Source organism: Erinaceus europaeus, chromosome 13 (assembly GCF_950295315.1).
Source record: "Erinaceus europaeus chromosome 13, mEriEur2.1, whole genome shotgun sequence".
In the NCBI taxonomy this organism is placed as follows: Eukaryota; Metazoa; Chordata; class Mammalia; order Eulipotyphla; family Erinaceidae; genus Erinaceus; species Erinaceus europaeus.
The window spans coordinates 1,079,535-1,093,230 of NC_080174.1; the positions used below are offsets into that span (position 1 = coordinate 1,079,535).

General features: G+C 42.8%; 1 protein-coding gene across 1 annotated transcript in view; it reads right to left on the reverse strand.

Moving 5' to 3' along the window:
• Positions 1-4,406: 4,406 nt before the first annotated feature.
• LOC103127856 (uncharacterized) overlaps positions 4,407-13,696 on the reverse strand; it is a 135,114-nt gene continuing 125,824 nt past the window's right edge. The window contains exons 90-92 of the mRNA XM_060205114.1: positions 11,268-11,400; positions 7,990-8,135; positions 4,407-5,004 (exon numbers count right to left, since the gene is read on the reverse strand). Coding sequence (XP_060061097.1) covers positions 4,997-5,004; positions 7,990-8,135; positions 11,268-11,400 — 287 coding nt within the window. The 3' untranslated portion in view covers positions 4,407-4,996. The remainder of the gene's footprint in view (positions 5,005-7,989; positions 8,136-11,267; positions 11,401-13,696) is intronic.

Here is a 13,696-nt window from a genome sequence, read left to right on the forward strand (position 1 = left end):
TGGGGGTTGGGTGACCTCCTAACCTCATGTATTTGGCCCAGTGGTGAGCTCCCAGTTTGCCAGCCCCTTCATCAATATGCTCAAATACTCCCTGACAGGAAGGAAGTAGGGGAGGGGTAGAAGGTGGGTCTAAGCAACACTCTTGCTTTGTCATAGTGGCTCCAAGTACCTAAACAAGAAAGGGACAAAGTGGAGAAAGAGACAGAGAGGAAGGTAGGAAAGGGGGGGCAGAGTGGTTCTGTCCAAAGACTGTCCTGCTCAAGGCTCTGAGGTCCCAGATTCATTGTCTCACATTGTAAAATAGTATAAAGATCATGCAGAGAGATTGACAGACAAGAACAGACTATGGGAAATGCTGGTAAGGGATGACTCTTAGAAGTGAGAGAGCTGTGTCTAGGTAGGTGACAGTGAGGCATATATAGCATAACAAGTTCCAGGTGTACCTGGCAAGCAGGGAGGGGAGGACAGGAAAGAGAGGATTCTTCAGTTCTTCTTCTAGCGTTTGCCCTTCTTCCGTAGCCAGTCAACAGCGTCAGGTTGAGCCTGATGTAAAGTTTCGAGACCTCCTTTGAATCTGGAGAGGTGGCAGTCATTGACTATGTGGGTCATAGTCTGTCTGTAGCCGCAGGGGCAATTTGGGTCGTCTCTGGCTCCCCAGCGATGGAACATAGTGGCGCACCAGTCATGGCCTGTTTGATAGCGATTGAGGAGGGCCCAATCATAACGTGCTAGGTCAAAGCCGGGTTGACGCTCGCAGGGGTCTGTGATGAGGTGTTTGTTCTTTACCTCAGCTGACTGCCAACTCTGTTTCCAAGAGACTGGAACAGAGAAGTTCAGTGTAGGCATAGGGGACCAGATTGGGTGATGAGACGTCAAGCGTTGGACAGGGTGGGTGAAGATATCCGCGTATATTGGCAGGTCCGGTCGAGCGTAGACGTGGGAAATGAACTTAGATGATGCCGCGTCCCAACGAATATCTGGCGGGGCGATGTTGCTAAGAACTGGCAGCCATGGAACCAGGGTGGAACAGATGGTTCCAGAAATTATCCTCATGGAGGAATATAATTTGGAATCGACCAAGTGGACATGGGGGCTATGGAACCATACTGGGGCACAGTATTCTGCAGTGGAATAGCATAATGCCAGAGATGATGATCGTAGTGTGGAAGCGCTCGCGCCCCATGAGGAGCTGGCCAGTCTTGCAATGATGTGATTCCTCGCGCCCACCTTTGCTGCAGTTTTTATGAGATGTTTGTGAAATGACAGAGTGTGATCGAGAGTAACTCCAAGATAGACTGGCTGGGCTTCATGCCAGATTCTCGTACCGCCAAGCTGCACATTAAGCTCACGCGAGGCCGAGGCATGGTGTAGATGGAAAACAGATGATACCGTTTTTGCAGTGCTAGGGATTAGTCGCCATTTTTTACAGTAATCAGATATCAGAGACATGTCTTTCGTGAGTGTTTCCTCAAGGATGTTGAACTTGGATGCCTGAGTTGCACAGCAGACGTCATTGGCGTAGATGAACTTCCTTGAAGAAGTTTCTGGGAGGTCATTGATGTAAATATTAAATAGCGTAGGAGCCAGAACAGAGCCCTGGGGGAGGCCACTTGAGACAGGTCTCCATCTGCTAGACTTGTCACCCAGATGCACCTGGAATCTTCTGTTTTGGAGGAGAAACGATATAGTGTTGGCCACCCATGGAGGCAGGCATCTTGAGATCTTGACTAGGAGACCACGGTGCCAGACCGTGCCATAGGCTGCTGTGAGATCAACAAAGACAGCACCTGTCTTTAAATTCTTCTGGAATCCATTTTCAATGTAAGTTGAGAGGGCCAGGGCTTGTTCGCAGGTAGATCTTCCTGGGCGGAAACCAGCTTGGGCGGGTGATAGGAATTTCTCTGTAAGATGAGAAATAACGTGACAGAAGCAGCCTCTCAAGGAGTTTGTAACACACGGAGAGGAGAGAAATTGGTCTATAGCTGGCGGCCAGTGTTGGGTCTTTCTTTGGTTTCAAAACCGCTATAATCTTCGCACGACGCCAAACTTTGGGCATAGACTCAGATTCCAAGATGTGGGACAGGAATGAAGCGAGCCACTTCTTTGCCGCGGGACCCAGGTTAAGAATGAGTTCTGGGGTGATGTTATCATAGCCAGCAGCTGTTCCTGGTTTAACCCTCTTCAAAGCATCTTCCAGTTCAGACAGTGTAAAGGGAGAGAGTTTTGGAGATGGACAAGATAACCGGAAGTGGGATGACCACTTGTGGGAAATTTCTCTTTTCCAGACTGGGTCGATCTTAGCACGTCCAACTTGAGTTAGGTGACTGGCCACTGAGTTTGGAGATATGGGAGGATGGGAGATGGAAGGGGGGTGGCTACCGGCACCCAGTCTGTGAAGAAGCTTCCAGGCCTTCCTACTTGAGTGGGTGAAGTTCAGACTTTCCGTGAGTTGTTGCCAGCAGGCTTGGCGTGCTGCATCCAGGGAGGCAATGAGATGGTCAGCCACATCTGGGTCGCCCAACTCATCATACTGCTTTAGTAGTTGCTCGCATTCAGCATCAAGACAAGGCGTATAGTTAGCACGTCTCCCACGAGGAATGGCTTGGGAAGCTGCTTTGAAGATGGCTTGGCGGAAGCGCCTGTAGGAATCTTCAGAGGGGATAGAGTTAATTGGAATTGCAGGAAGAGATTTGTTGGTAAGATCACTGAACAGACGCCAGTTTGCTTTCCGAAAGTTCCATCTTAGTTTCTCCGAGCATAGAATCAGTGGGAGCTGGAGACCAATGTGGATGATAGCTGGGCGGTGATGACTGTGCGGGAAGATCTTGAGAACTTGTCTCGTAGCGGGAAAGGCTTGGCCTTTGGATTCTTCAGTCATGGCTTGGGGAAAGTCTATTGTAATCAAGTTGGTCATGTGTTCTTATAAGGAGCGTGGGGACCTTTACGTATCCCATAAGAATTGCTTAATTGAAGAGCACACACATGAATGTACATCACTTACTGCTATCAACATGTTCTAAAGTCTTGTTACAGGGTTAAGAGAGGACAGCCTCTGTTCCCATTCTGAGAGTTTGCCATGTCTTATTTTAACAGTGAGTTGATAAGAGAGCATGATTATTCAGGTAAATTAAACTTTTATTGAAAGGAAAACATGTATGGGAAAGAGAGGGAGAGAGAGAGAGAGAAAGAGAGGACTCACAAGCTTTATGGTCACATGGTGGTCCCAGGAGAAAGAGTAAGTGTAGAGAAAGACTTATACAATGCCGTCTGGGCCAAAGAGAGAGAGAAAGCCCAAACGTGCTCTGTTTCTGGCCTATAAACTCAAAACCCTGCCTACACCTCCCAAGCCACACCTGTAACCACTCCCATCTCTGAGTGGTCCTTCCACCAACATTCCTGCCACACCTGTAACCACTCCCATCTCTGAGTGGTCCTTCCACCAACATTCCTGCCACACCTGTAACCATTCCCATCTCTGAGTGGTCCTTCCACCAACATTCCTGCCACACCTGTAACCATTCCCATCTCTGAGTGGTCCTTCCACCAACATTCCTGCCACACTTGTAACCACTCCCGTCTCTGGGCAGTAACTTCTATAACTTCTCCCTCTACAATATATTTCCCACTTTACAAATATATAAAAATAATAGAAATTTTCTGTTTTATTTATTTTTTAATTTATTTTCCCTTTCGTTGCCCTTGTTTTTTATTGTTGTTGATGATGATGTCGTTGTTGTTGGATAGGACAGAGAGAAATGGAGAGAGGAGGGGACAGAGGGGGGAGAGAAAGACACCTGCAGACCTGCTTCACCGCCTGTGAAGTGACTCCCCTGCAGGTGGGGAGCCGGGGCTCAAACCAGGATCCTTACGCCGGTCCTTGTGCTTTGTGCCACCTGTGCTTAGCCTGCTGTGCTACCCACCCCCCAGCTCCCAGAAAATTTCTGTTTATCCAGAGCAACTATAGACTTTGTTTTGTCATGGAGATGGTGACAAACCGGTGACCTGAAACATTCTGAAAATGTTACAAATCATACATTTTGGATTACTTGTCAAGTTGTTTATTCTTTTTCTTTTTAGATTCTTATTTGTATAAATAGTCTGTTAGTATGTCCTCCCCCCCACCAAAGCTTTGCTCACCTCTGGATGATGCCGGTGTTTGGAGACTGAACCTGGGACCTCAGAGCCTCACTCAGGCATGAGTGTCTGTTTGCATAAGGGTTATGATATCTCCCCCACCCTTGGTAGTATAGTTTCTAAATTGATATAATGGTTACTCTATCTTTTATTTCTTACTAATTTTAGAAATTCTTAAGTGTGTATGTGTGTGTGTAGAAGTGCTCTATTGAAGTCCTGGTTTCATCATTCTGGGAACGCCAAACATTTTATAAAAGAAATATGACACCAGATAGGATGCTTATTAATTTAATTCAGTTTAATTAATCTGTATTTGATAGGACAAAGATAAATTGAGACGTGAGGGAGAGATAGAGAAACATCTATAACCCTGCTTCACAACTTCAGAGTCTTCTCTCCTTCAAGTGGGGACTGGGGGCTTGAATCCAGATGCTTATACATGGTAACGTGTATGCTTAATCAGGTGCACCACTGCCCAGCCCCTAGAATGTTTATTAATTTCTTATTAGTGATTTAATAATGATTAACAAGACTATAAGATAACAGGGGTATCATTCCATACAATTCCCACCACAAGAGTTCTGTATCCTATCCCCTCCATTGGAAGCTTCCTTATTCTTTATCCCTCTAAGAGTATGAACCAACACTCTTTATGGGGTGCAGAAGGTGGAAATTCTGTCTTCTGTAATGTCTTCTCTGCTGGACATAGATGTTGGCAGATGGATTCATCCCCCCACTCCCCGCCCCAGCCTATTCTGTCTTTCCCTAATGTGGTAGAGCTTTGGAGAGGTGGGGTTCCAGGACACATTGATGAGGTCATCTTCCCAAGGAAGTCAGGATGGCAACATGGTAGCATCTGTAGCTAGGTGGCTGAAAGGCAGTAAGATATAAAACAGAGCAAATTGTTTATTAAACAGGAACACAAAGGTAAGAACAAAGCAGAATAATCTAGGGGTCTTTGTGTGGGAAGAAGCCAGGAAGTCTATTTTAGGTATGTTCCAAGGGGCCCATGACTTTAGTAATTTTTGCCTGAGCCCAGTAGCTAACATGCAGGCGGACTAAAAGTATTGTCTGGGAAGATGGTGTCACAGTTGAGACTAGGCCTAGAAATCTGGAATAGGACAGCAAACAACTCCCAAATATAAGGAAAGTATACAAATACCATTAACTGTTTACCCCATCAATGTGACCCAGTGCCCATATCCATTCAGATTTAGCACAGGAGCCTGTGTGACCTCGAAGTCCCGTATAGTCTGGCCTCATATTCCATGATCACAGATGGGAACATTCTAGGCTGCACTCATTTCAGGATATCTTCCACAAGTGGAATAGTAGGTTGACCCAACATTCCTTTGGAGAGTGGGGAAGTTTCTACCATTGCTGTTCTACACAGAGAGCAAGGTCCTGGAGAGACCCCACAAGAAGTCTGATGATAATGTTTCTGATGGAAGTTGTTGGTCTGCTTCTAAAGTCTGCTTCTAAGACCCCTTCTGTTGCATTGCTTGACGTTGTAGTCTATTTACATAATCATTGTTTTGTTCGCACTGGTTTAATCCCCACTGGTTTGCACGCTTTTTCCTTCTCCCCACCCCCTATCCTACGTACATCCTCTTCTGACCTGACACTTCCGCCTCAGGAGACATATATATATATATGGGACAGGATTGTGATTAGAGATAGCTTGCACTAAATTCCTCATCAATAAAGATTGAACTGCATCCCAGCTCAGCCATGAGTCCCTGGTTGTCTCTCTCATGCCCGTGAAGCTAGCCCAGCAGGAAGTGACCAATGATGGTGGAGAGAGGGATCTATTAGATGTCTGGGCCCATCAATCTATGTGAGCATCCAAGGACTCCCTGACTAGAGCACCAGGTGATGGGGTGGTCTGGTAGTGACCAAAAAGGCCGACATAGAGCATGTCAGTCTCTTGCCTTTATCCAGGCTTTAGGGTTCATTCTTTATCTGACAAGATTAGACTTAAAGTGACTGAGGGAAGTTTAGGGGATGAGAGATAAGGGTATCTAGGCCTAAGTAGTAAATATTTGATTAAGTACTTTATGGTGGCTTTTTAAGGTCTTTCTACTTACTTGCTGCACTTACTTAATCTAATAGAAAAGCATTGTAGGTTACATTGGACATCAGAATATCCCATTATAATGGAGGCAGAATGTAAAGACATGCACTGAAGGGCCAGGCAGTGACATATCTGCTTAAGCACACACACTAATAAAATTGTTTCTTTCCCTCTGTTTCCCCCTCCCTATTCAATTTCTCTGTCCCTATCTAAAAAAGTGAATAAATAAATAATAAAGTCATATACTGTAAGCATGCATAAAGACTAGACACACAATGCATTGTTTTAATTATAAGCGGTTAATGTCAATAAAATACAATAAAATTCCAAATCAATAAAACAAAGACATAAAAGTGAACAATGGGGAGTCAGCCAGTAGTGTTGGTATGCTTCTAAATCCTGCTTATAAGACCTTCTGTTTTGATCATCACATTAGGTTCGCTTGTATTACTTACGATGTATTCTATTTACATAACCACTCTTAACTAAGCACTCCCCTGCCTCCAGGACATTGGTTTAATCCTCACTGGTTCACACTTTTCCCTTCTCCCTGCCCCCTATCCTACGTACTTCTTGTTCCTGACTCTTCCGCCTCAAGAGACATGCAGGACAAAATTGTGTTGTGATTAAAAGAGATTAGATTGTTGAACCTCATCTCCACTCATCAATAAAGAGATACTGCTTCCCAGCTCAGCCATGAGTCCCTGGTCATCTCTCTCTCCCGCCCGCGAAGCTAGCACGACATGGTAGCACAGCGGGTTAAGCATACATGACGCAAAGTGCAAGGACCGGAATAAGGATCCCGGTTCAAGCTCCCTGTTCGAGCCCCCGCTCCCCACCTGCAGGGGACTCACTTCACAAGCGGTGAAGCAGGTCTGCAGGTGTCTATCTTTTTCTCTCCCTCTCTGTCTTCCCCTCCTCTCTCCATTTCTCTCTGTCCTATCTAACAATGATGACATCAATAACAACAACAATAACTACAACAATAAAAATAATAAAAATAAATAATAATAAAGTGAACACTGAAGTGATTTTTAAGTTGACATAGTGGAAATAGAAAACTTAGTGGTTAATTTTAATTGAATGATATTTTCATTAGATGTAAATGGTCAAACATTTCAGTTAACAGGGTGAGAAAGCAGAGATTATATACAAATAGCACTGAAAACAGAGGTGCAATAGACATCAGGAAAAATTGACTTCTGGTCAAGGAATGTTTCTAGAGGTAAGATGAGACATTACGTAGGATAAAATTATCACTTCTTTGAGAAATCATAACCTTTATAACTATATGTATGCTAACCTAAGCACTTCAGAATACATTTTTAAAAAGCACAAAACCTCAAGGAAATAGGTGAACCCATAGTAAAAAATTGGAGGCACTGTCACTCCTCTCAGGCATAAATACAACATGCAGAAGACAGAAAGCTAAAGAGGATACAGAAGGTTCACATAACATTAACTGACTAGACCACACTGATCTTTCTGTAGCTGTCCACCTGGCTTCATCAAAAGATATATCTTGCCAACAGCACAATATAGTCTCTAGAGGGATTTCTTCTGAGCCATAAAAGCACCTTTGTTGGGGGTGGGGGGCTGGGCAGTAGTGCAGCAGGTTAAGCACACATGAAGCCCAAGGATGGGAGTATTTCTGAAACCATAGAGCATGTGCTCTCGCCTCAGCAGAGTGAAAGTAAACAAAGGTATAAAGTGACACCATTGAAGAAGAAAAGTGAAGAGAGCATGGGAGAACCACAGGAAACTCTCATCACCTAACTTACCTGGGGAATCCAAAGGCTCCGTGGGAGGGGTAGGGGACTCACAGGTGGGGATGCTGCAGTATTCCCACCTCACGGCACTGTTGGTGGTATAGCACCAAGGGGCAACTTCTCCATCGGGGTTACGGCAGTAGTTTCCAACCAGATTCCTGAAAAGGAAGGCATCTGTTGTTAAGATTTCGGAGGCTCTGGCCGGGCTGGCTTGCTTCACGGCGGGTAATAGAGACGCGGAGACAACGGCTGGGCAGGGAAGCTGTATTTCTTTATTCAGGAACAACGATTCATAAACTAAGACAAACTAATCACCAAAAAGAACTCTGCTGTCTCTTTGCGGCGGCGCAAGCACTCTCTCTCTTACTCTCGAACTCAGGAACTCCCTCTTACTCTGTAACTCTGAAACTCTCGAACTCAGGAACTCAGGAACCCTCCAACTCTGGCACTCTCGAACTCAGGAACCCTCTCTCGGGGTTCCTTGGGGCGGGGCCAAGCGGGCCGCGAAATTAACTGGACTGATCCAATTCTCTTGGCGGGGGAGGGTTAGAACAAACCAATGTAAAGCATATGACAGGCATCATGAATATAGTTCTCAAAAAAGGCTAAATAACTAAAATGGTGGCTGTTTATTATTATATTCAAACTTATTCTTAAATGAAGTTGATGTGACTATAAAATACACTGTAGCGCTATATCGTTTAAGCTATGGTATGCTATATTTTAACATAACCAGTGGTTAGTAATTTTCAAAACTGTATAAAAAGTGGAAACATAAGCAAAGCAAAATTCCATGGGTTATGATATGATGATTCTCCTGAGGACATTTTTGAAATGTTTTCTTTCTGCGGAGACTTAACAACACAGGTCTATTGCTTTGTGCTGAACACTGTTCTATATATTGGAGGTACACACGACATTTTCACACTATTCCTACATCAGTGTGTGTCCACCAAATGTATGGAATGGAGTTGGCCCAGTCCTGGAAGTATCCTAGCACTTCAGCTTAACTTGAATGGGAGGTAAGTCAAAACAGATTACTGTGAATGCATCCCACTCTCAAAGTTTCTCATTTAGAAAATCTGGAGAAAGTCTTATTAACTTACAAATTGAACGTATTTATGAATAGTCAGAAACTGCTGGGCTGGCAAGAACTCCCCATGAGAAACAGTTTTATAAGAAAACTAGTGCTAAATTTCTTTCATTGAACATGACATTCCAAGGCTTCAGTAAGAACATTTTAGCCCAGAAATAAGCCCACACATATATAATCACTTAGCATATGACAAAGGGACCAAAACCATTCAATGGGGGAAAGATGACCTCTTGAACAAATGGTTCTAGAGAAATTTGATGGCCACATGTAGAAAAATAAAACTAGAAGGGGTTGGGCAATAGCACAACATGCACATGGTGCCAAGTGCAAGGACCAGCTTAAGGATCCTGGTTTGAGTCCCCAGCTCCCCACCTGCTGGGGGGGTCACTTCACAGGTCTACAGGTGTCTATCTTCCTCTTCCCCTCTGTCTTTCCATCCTCTCTCCATTTCTCTCTGTCTAATCCAAAAACAACATCAATAACAACATCCATAATAATAACCACAACAAGTAAAAAAAAAAAACTAGGGCAACAAAAGGGAAAAAATAGCCTCCAAGAGCAGTGGATTCATGGTGCAGGCACCGAGCCCCAGCAATGACTCTAGAGGCGAAAGAAAGAAAGAAAGAAAGAAAGAAAGAAAGAAAGAAAGAAAGAAAGATCATCAATTAACACCATGCACCAAAATCAAATCAAAATGTATCAGAGATCTAGATGTTAGATCAAAACACTAAAACATATTCAATAAAATATCAGTGAAGCACTTTCAGGTTATTAGCATCAAACATATATTTGGAAACTCAAGTCCATGTGAAATGAAAACAAGTAAATAAATGGGACTATGTAAACTAAAGACCTCTAAACATTGAAAGCAAACTACACAAGAATAACCAGGGAACCCAGTAACAGGGAGAAAATACTTAAACATCAACATCAGACAAATGATTGCTATCAAACATCTGTAAAGAACTGGTACAGGTCAACAAAAAATAAAAATAAAAATAAAAAATAAATAACCCAGTTAAGAAGTGGGCCAAATAACTGAATGGGCAGCTTTCTAAGGAACAGTTACACCTGGTCCCGATGCATATGAAGAAATGCTCCCTTTCATTAGAGAAATGCAGACTAAGACTGTGCTGGGATTCCACCTCACACCTGCGAGAATGTGCTACATCAACAGAACAGGAAGTAGCAAGTGCTGGTGAAGTTGTGGAGAAAAAGGGACTCTTCCACACTACTGTTGAACCTACTGCAGCCCCTGGAAGATGGTATAGAAAGTCCTTAGATAAATAAAAACAGAATTACTTTATGACCCGTTAATACCACTTAGTTGTTGACCTAAAGGACATGCCAACACTTATCCAAAGGGAGAGAGGTTCCCCCATATTCACAGATGCATCCATGATTCACTGTGGCACAAGACTGGGTGCAGGCAAAACGCCCATTGACAGATGATTGGCTAAAGAAGTTAGGAGATATACAGTCCTTGGAATACTACTCTGAAATAATAATAATAGTAATAAAATGATGATATTGTGTCCTTTGAGACAGAATGGATGGAGCTGGAGGTGATTCTGCTTAGTGAAATAAATAAAGAGAAGAAAGACAAGTACTGGATAGTCTGACTCATACACAGAATCTAAGGAACCAGTGCTCATGAACTTACCAAAACATGCAAGCAAGAAAACAAACAGAGCAAGCAAATAGTATCTAAGTCTTGTAAGAACTATGGTGGTGGTCTTTGGGAAGTGGGAGGGTGGGGACACAGAATTTTGATGGTGGGTGTGATAGAGAGCTATACCTTGCAACCCACTGTAATAAAAATAATAATAAAAGAGTGCTTTAATCATAGACTACTACAGGTAAAATGAAACAGGCAAAGTCAAAAGGATTTCACATTCTCTGGTATCAGATAGGAAATGACATAAGAAGGGTACTTACGGAAGTCAGGAGGTAGTGTAGCGGGTTAAGTGCAGGTGGCTCGAGGTGCAAGGACCGGCGTAAGGATCCCGGTTCTAGCCCCCAGCTCCCCACCTGCAGGGGAGTCACTTCATAGGCAGTGAAGCAGGTCTGCAGGTGTCTGTCTTTCTGTTCCCCTCGCTGTCTTCCCCTCCACTCTCCATGTCTCTCTGTCCTATCCAACAACGACGACAACAAAAGGGAAAATAAATTAAACTTTTTAAAGGAGGGCACTTACTTGCAGGGGTAGTTATCTGGAGTCCTAGCATGTCTGTGTGGGGTCTGTTCCCTCCAGCGCTGACAGGTATAGCCTGATACAGTGACAGATATGTTTCCTTGATAGCTTTCACCATTCCCCTTTAGGCATTGATCTGTTGGGTTAAAGGGTGATAAGTCTGGTGCTTGACTAGCAGGAAAATTTATAATACATGCTCTTTTTTTTAAGAACGCACACATGGATTAAGGGGAAGATGTATGAATGGAACATACTACTCTTCAATGATTTTAGGAGATGTAAAAATTTTCCTAACCTTTTCAGTCTAAGTTTACTTTAAAACCCTATCTATAAGTCCATCTCATGAGGACATGAAGTAAAATAACCCTGATTAGATGTTTCTCATATCTCTTTGTTCATCTAGTCATACATAATAGACATCAAAATGTGTTACTTCACAAGCACACTTATAAATACCAATGATACAAATTTCTGAGAGACATGGTGAATATGAAGAAACTCACTCAACAATGGAAGAGGGTTCCATCTATAGAGGTGTGTATGGAATGTTGAAGGAATGAATGAAAGCCTAGTTTATTAGTAACTGATTATTAGTGGTAAATTTTTGCATTGTATTCCAAGTACAGTAAAAATTTGAAGCACCATCAGTAGCAAGGAGTGAGGATGTGCTGAAGAGCTATGTCCCCAGTCCTGACCAGGACCAGGGTTTATCTCTGCACAGTTATGTACCAAAGATAAGGAATGCACACAGGAGAGCACACTAGGTAAGCTGCAATCTTGTCTACTAGAAACAGCAAGATGGGACACAGACCAAGTTCTGGCCAATAGGAAAGAGCAAACATGAGTTCTCTGTGTTCCCTGAGCAGGTAAGGTTTTCCAGCATTAGGGACGAGTCCAGTAGTTCTTGTACTAGAAGAAAACTGAGTTCTCCTTTCAGTCATTAGTAAACATAGCAACTTAAATTGTCCAAAACTGGTCAAGATAAATTACAGGAACCCCTCTCTTGTAGCACTGGGGCGGAGAATTCAATGGCTGCCTGCCAAACACATCTGCATGTCTTACAGCTTCACAGCAAGGCCAAGGAAGTAGAGAGGAATGGAGTGCTTTGGAGCTTCCCCGTCCACATGATGATCACTTATTTCAGTTTAGGCCCAAACCTCACCCATTCTTCACAATCATGACTCTTTAGGGCCAAGAGAAATCACCTACCGATGTCATATCAGCAATCACACCTACAGTTTCTGAAAGAAGCTCTGTTGGCTTTTCCTTTCATAGACCTCCCTCAAGAAACACTTACTTATGGCTTTAAAAAGGTTAAAGGTAAATATCACTCAGAATAGATAATGGATGAATATTGTAATCCAAAAAACAAATGGAAGAGCAACATAAATAATAAAGTTAATTAATTCTCTTATGTTCATTAATGCACACAGCATTAAAACACCAATTATAAATTTCATTTGAATATATTTTCCCATGGCTGATCATTCAGTACAAATTTTGAATAACTGCCTTTTAGATTTGTAACAAGGAAGAGGTGAATGTTTTCTGTTATAGGACACTCTCATGAAAGTATGACACAGAAGGTCTATTATAATCTCTTATATGATACAACAAGTCAGATATTATTAATTGACAGCACAGTATGACCCAAATATGAATATTGTAAAAGTTATGAGAAGACAAAGCTCAAGGACCGGCGTAAGGATCCCGGTTCGAGCCCCCGGCTCCCCACCTGCAAGGGAGTCGCTTCACAGGCAGTGAAGCAGGTCTGCAGGTGTCTGTCTTTCTCTCCCCCTCTCTGTCTTCCCGTCCTCTTTCCATTTCTCTCTGTCCTATCCAACAACAACAGCAATGACTACAACAATAAAAAAGGGCAACAAAAGGGAATAAATAAATATGAAAAAAAATTTTTTTTAAGTTATGAGAAGATATTAAAATTATTAGAAATTTGCTCATCTCATTAAAAGGTACTGCTCATCAAGTTGTGGTGTCCATACACAATGGAATACTACTCAGCTATTAAAAATGGTGATGTCATCATTTTCAGGCCGTCTTGGATGGAGCTTGAAGAAATCATGTTTGAGGAAAACACTAAATAGAACTTGGAGTGAAGTTGGTGTACTGCACTAAAGTAAAAGACTAAAAGTAAAGTAAAGTAAAGTAAAAGGGAGGGTTCAGGTCCTGGAACAGGATGGCAGAGAACCTAGTGGGGGTTGTACTGTTATGTGAAAACCTGGGAAGTGTTCTGCATGTACAAACTATTGTATTTACAAACGTCAACTGTAAAACATTAACCCCCTAATTTAAAAAAAGGGGGAAAATGCTGCTCATAAAATACTGGTAAATTTGATAAATATAACATTGCAGAAAAGGGTAAAGAAGAAAGACATTTGAAATAGGGCAGGTAGAAATAGTTATCTTGGCTATAT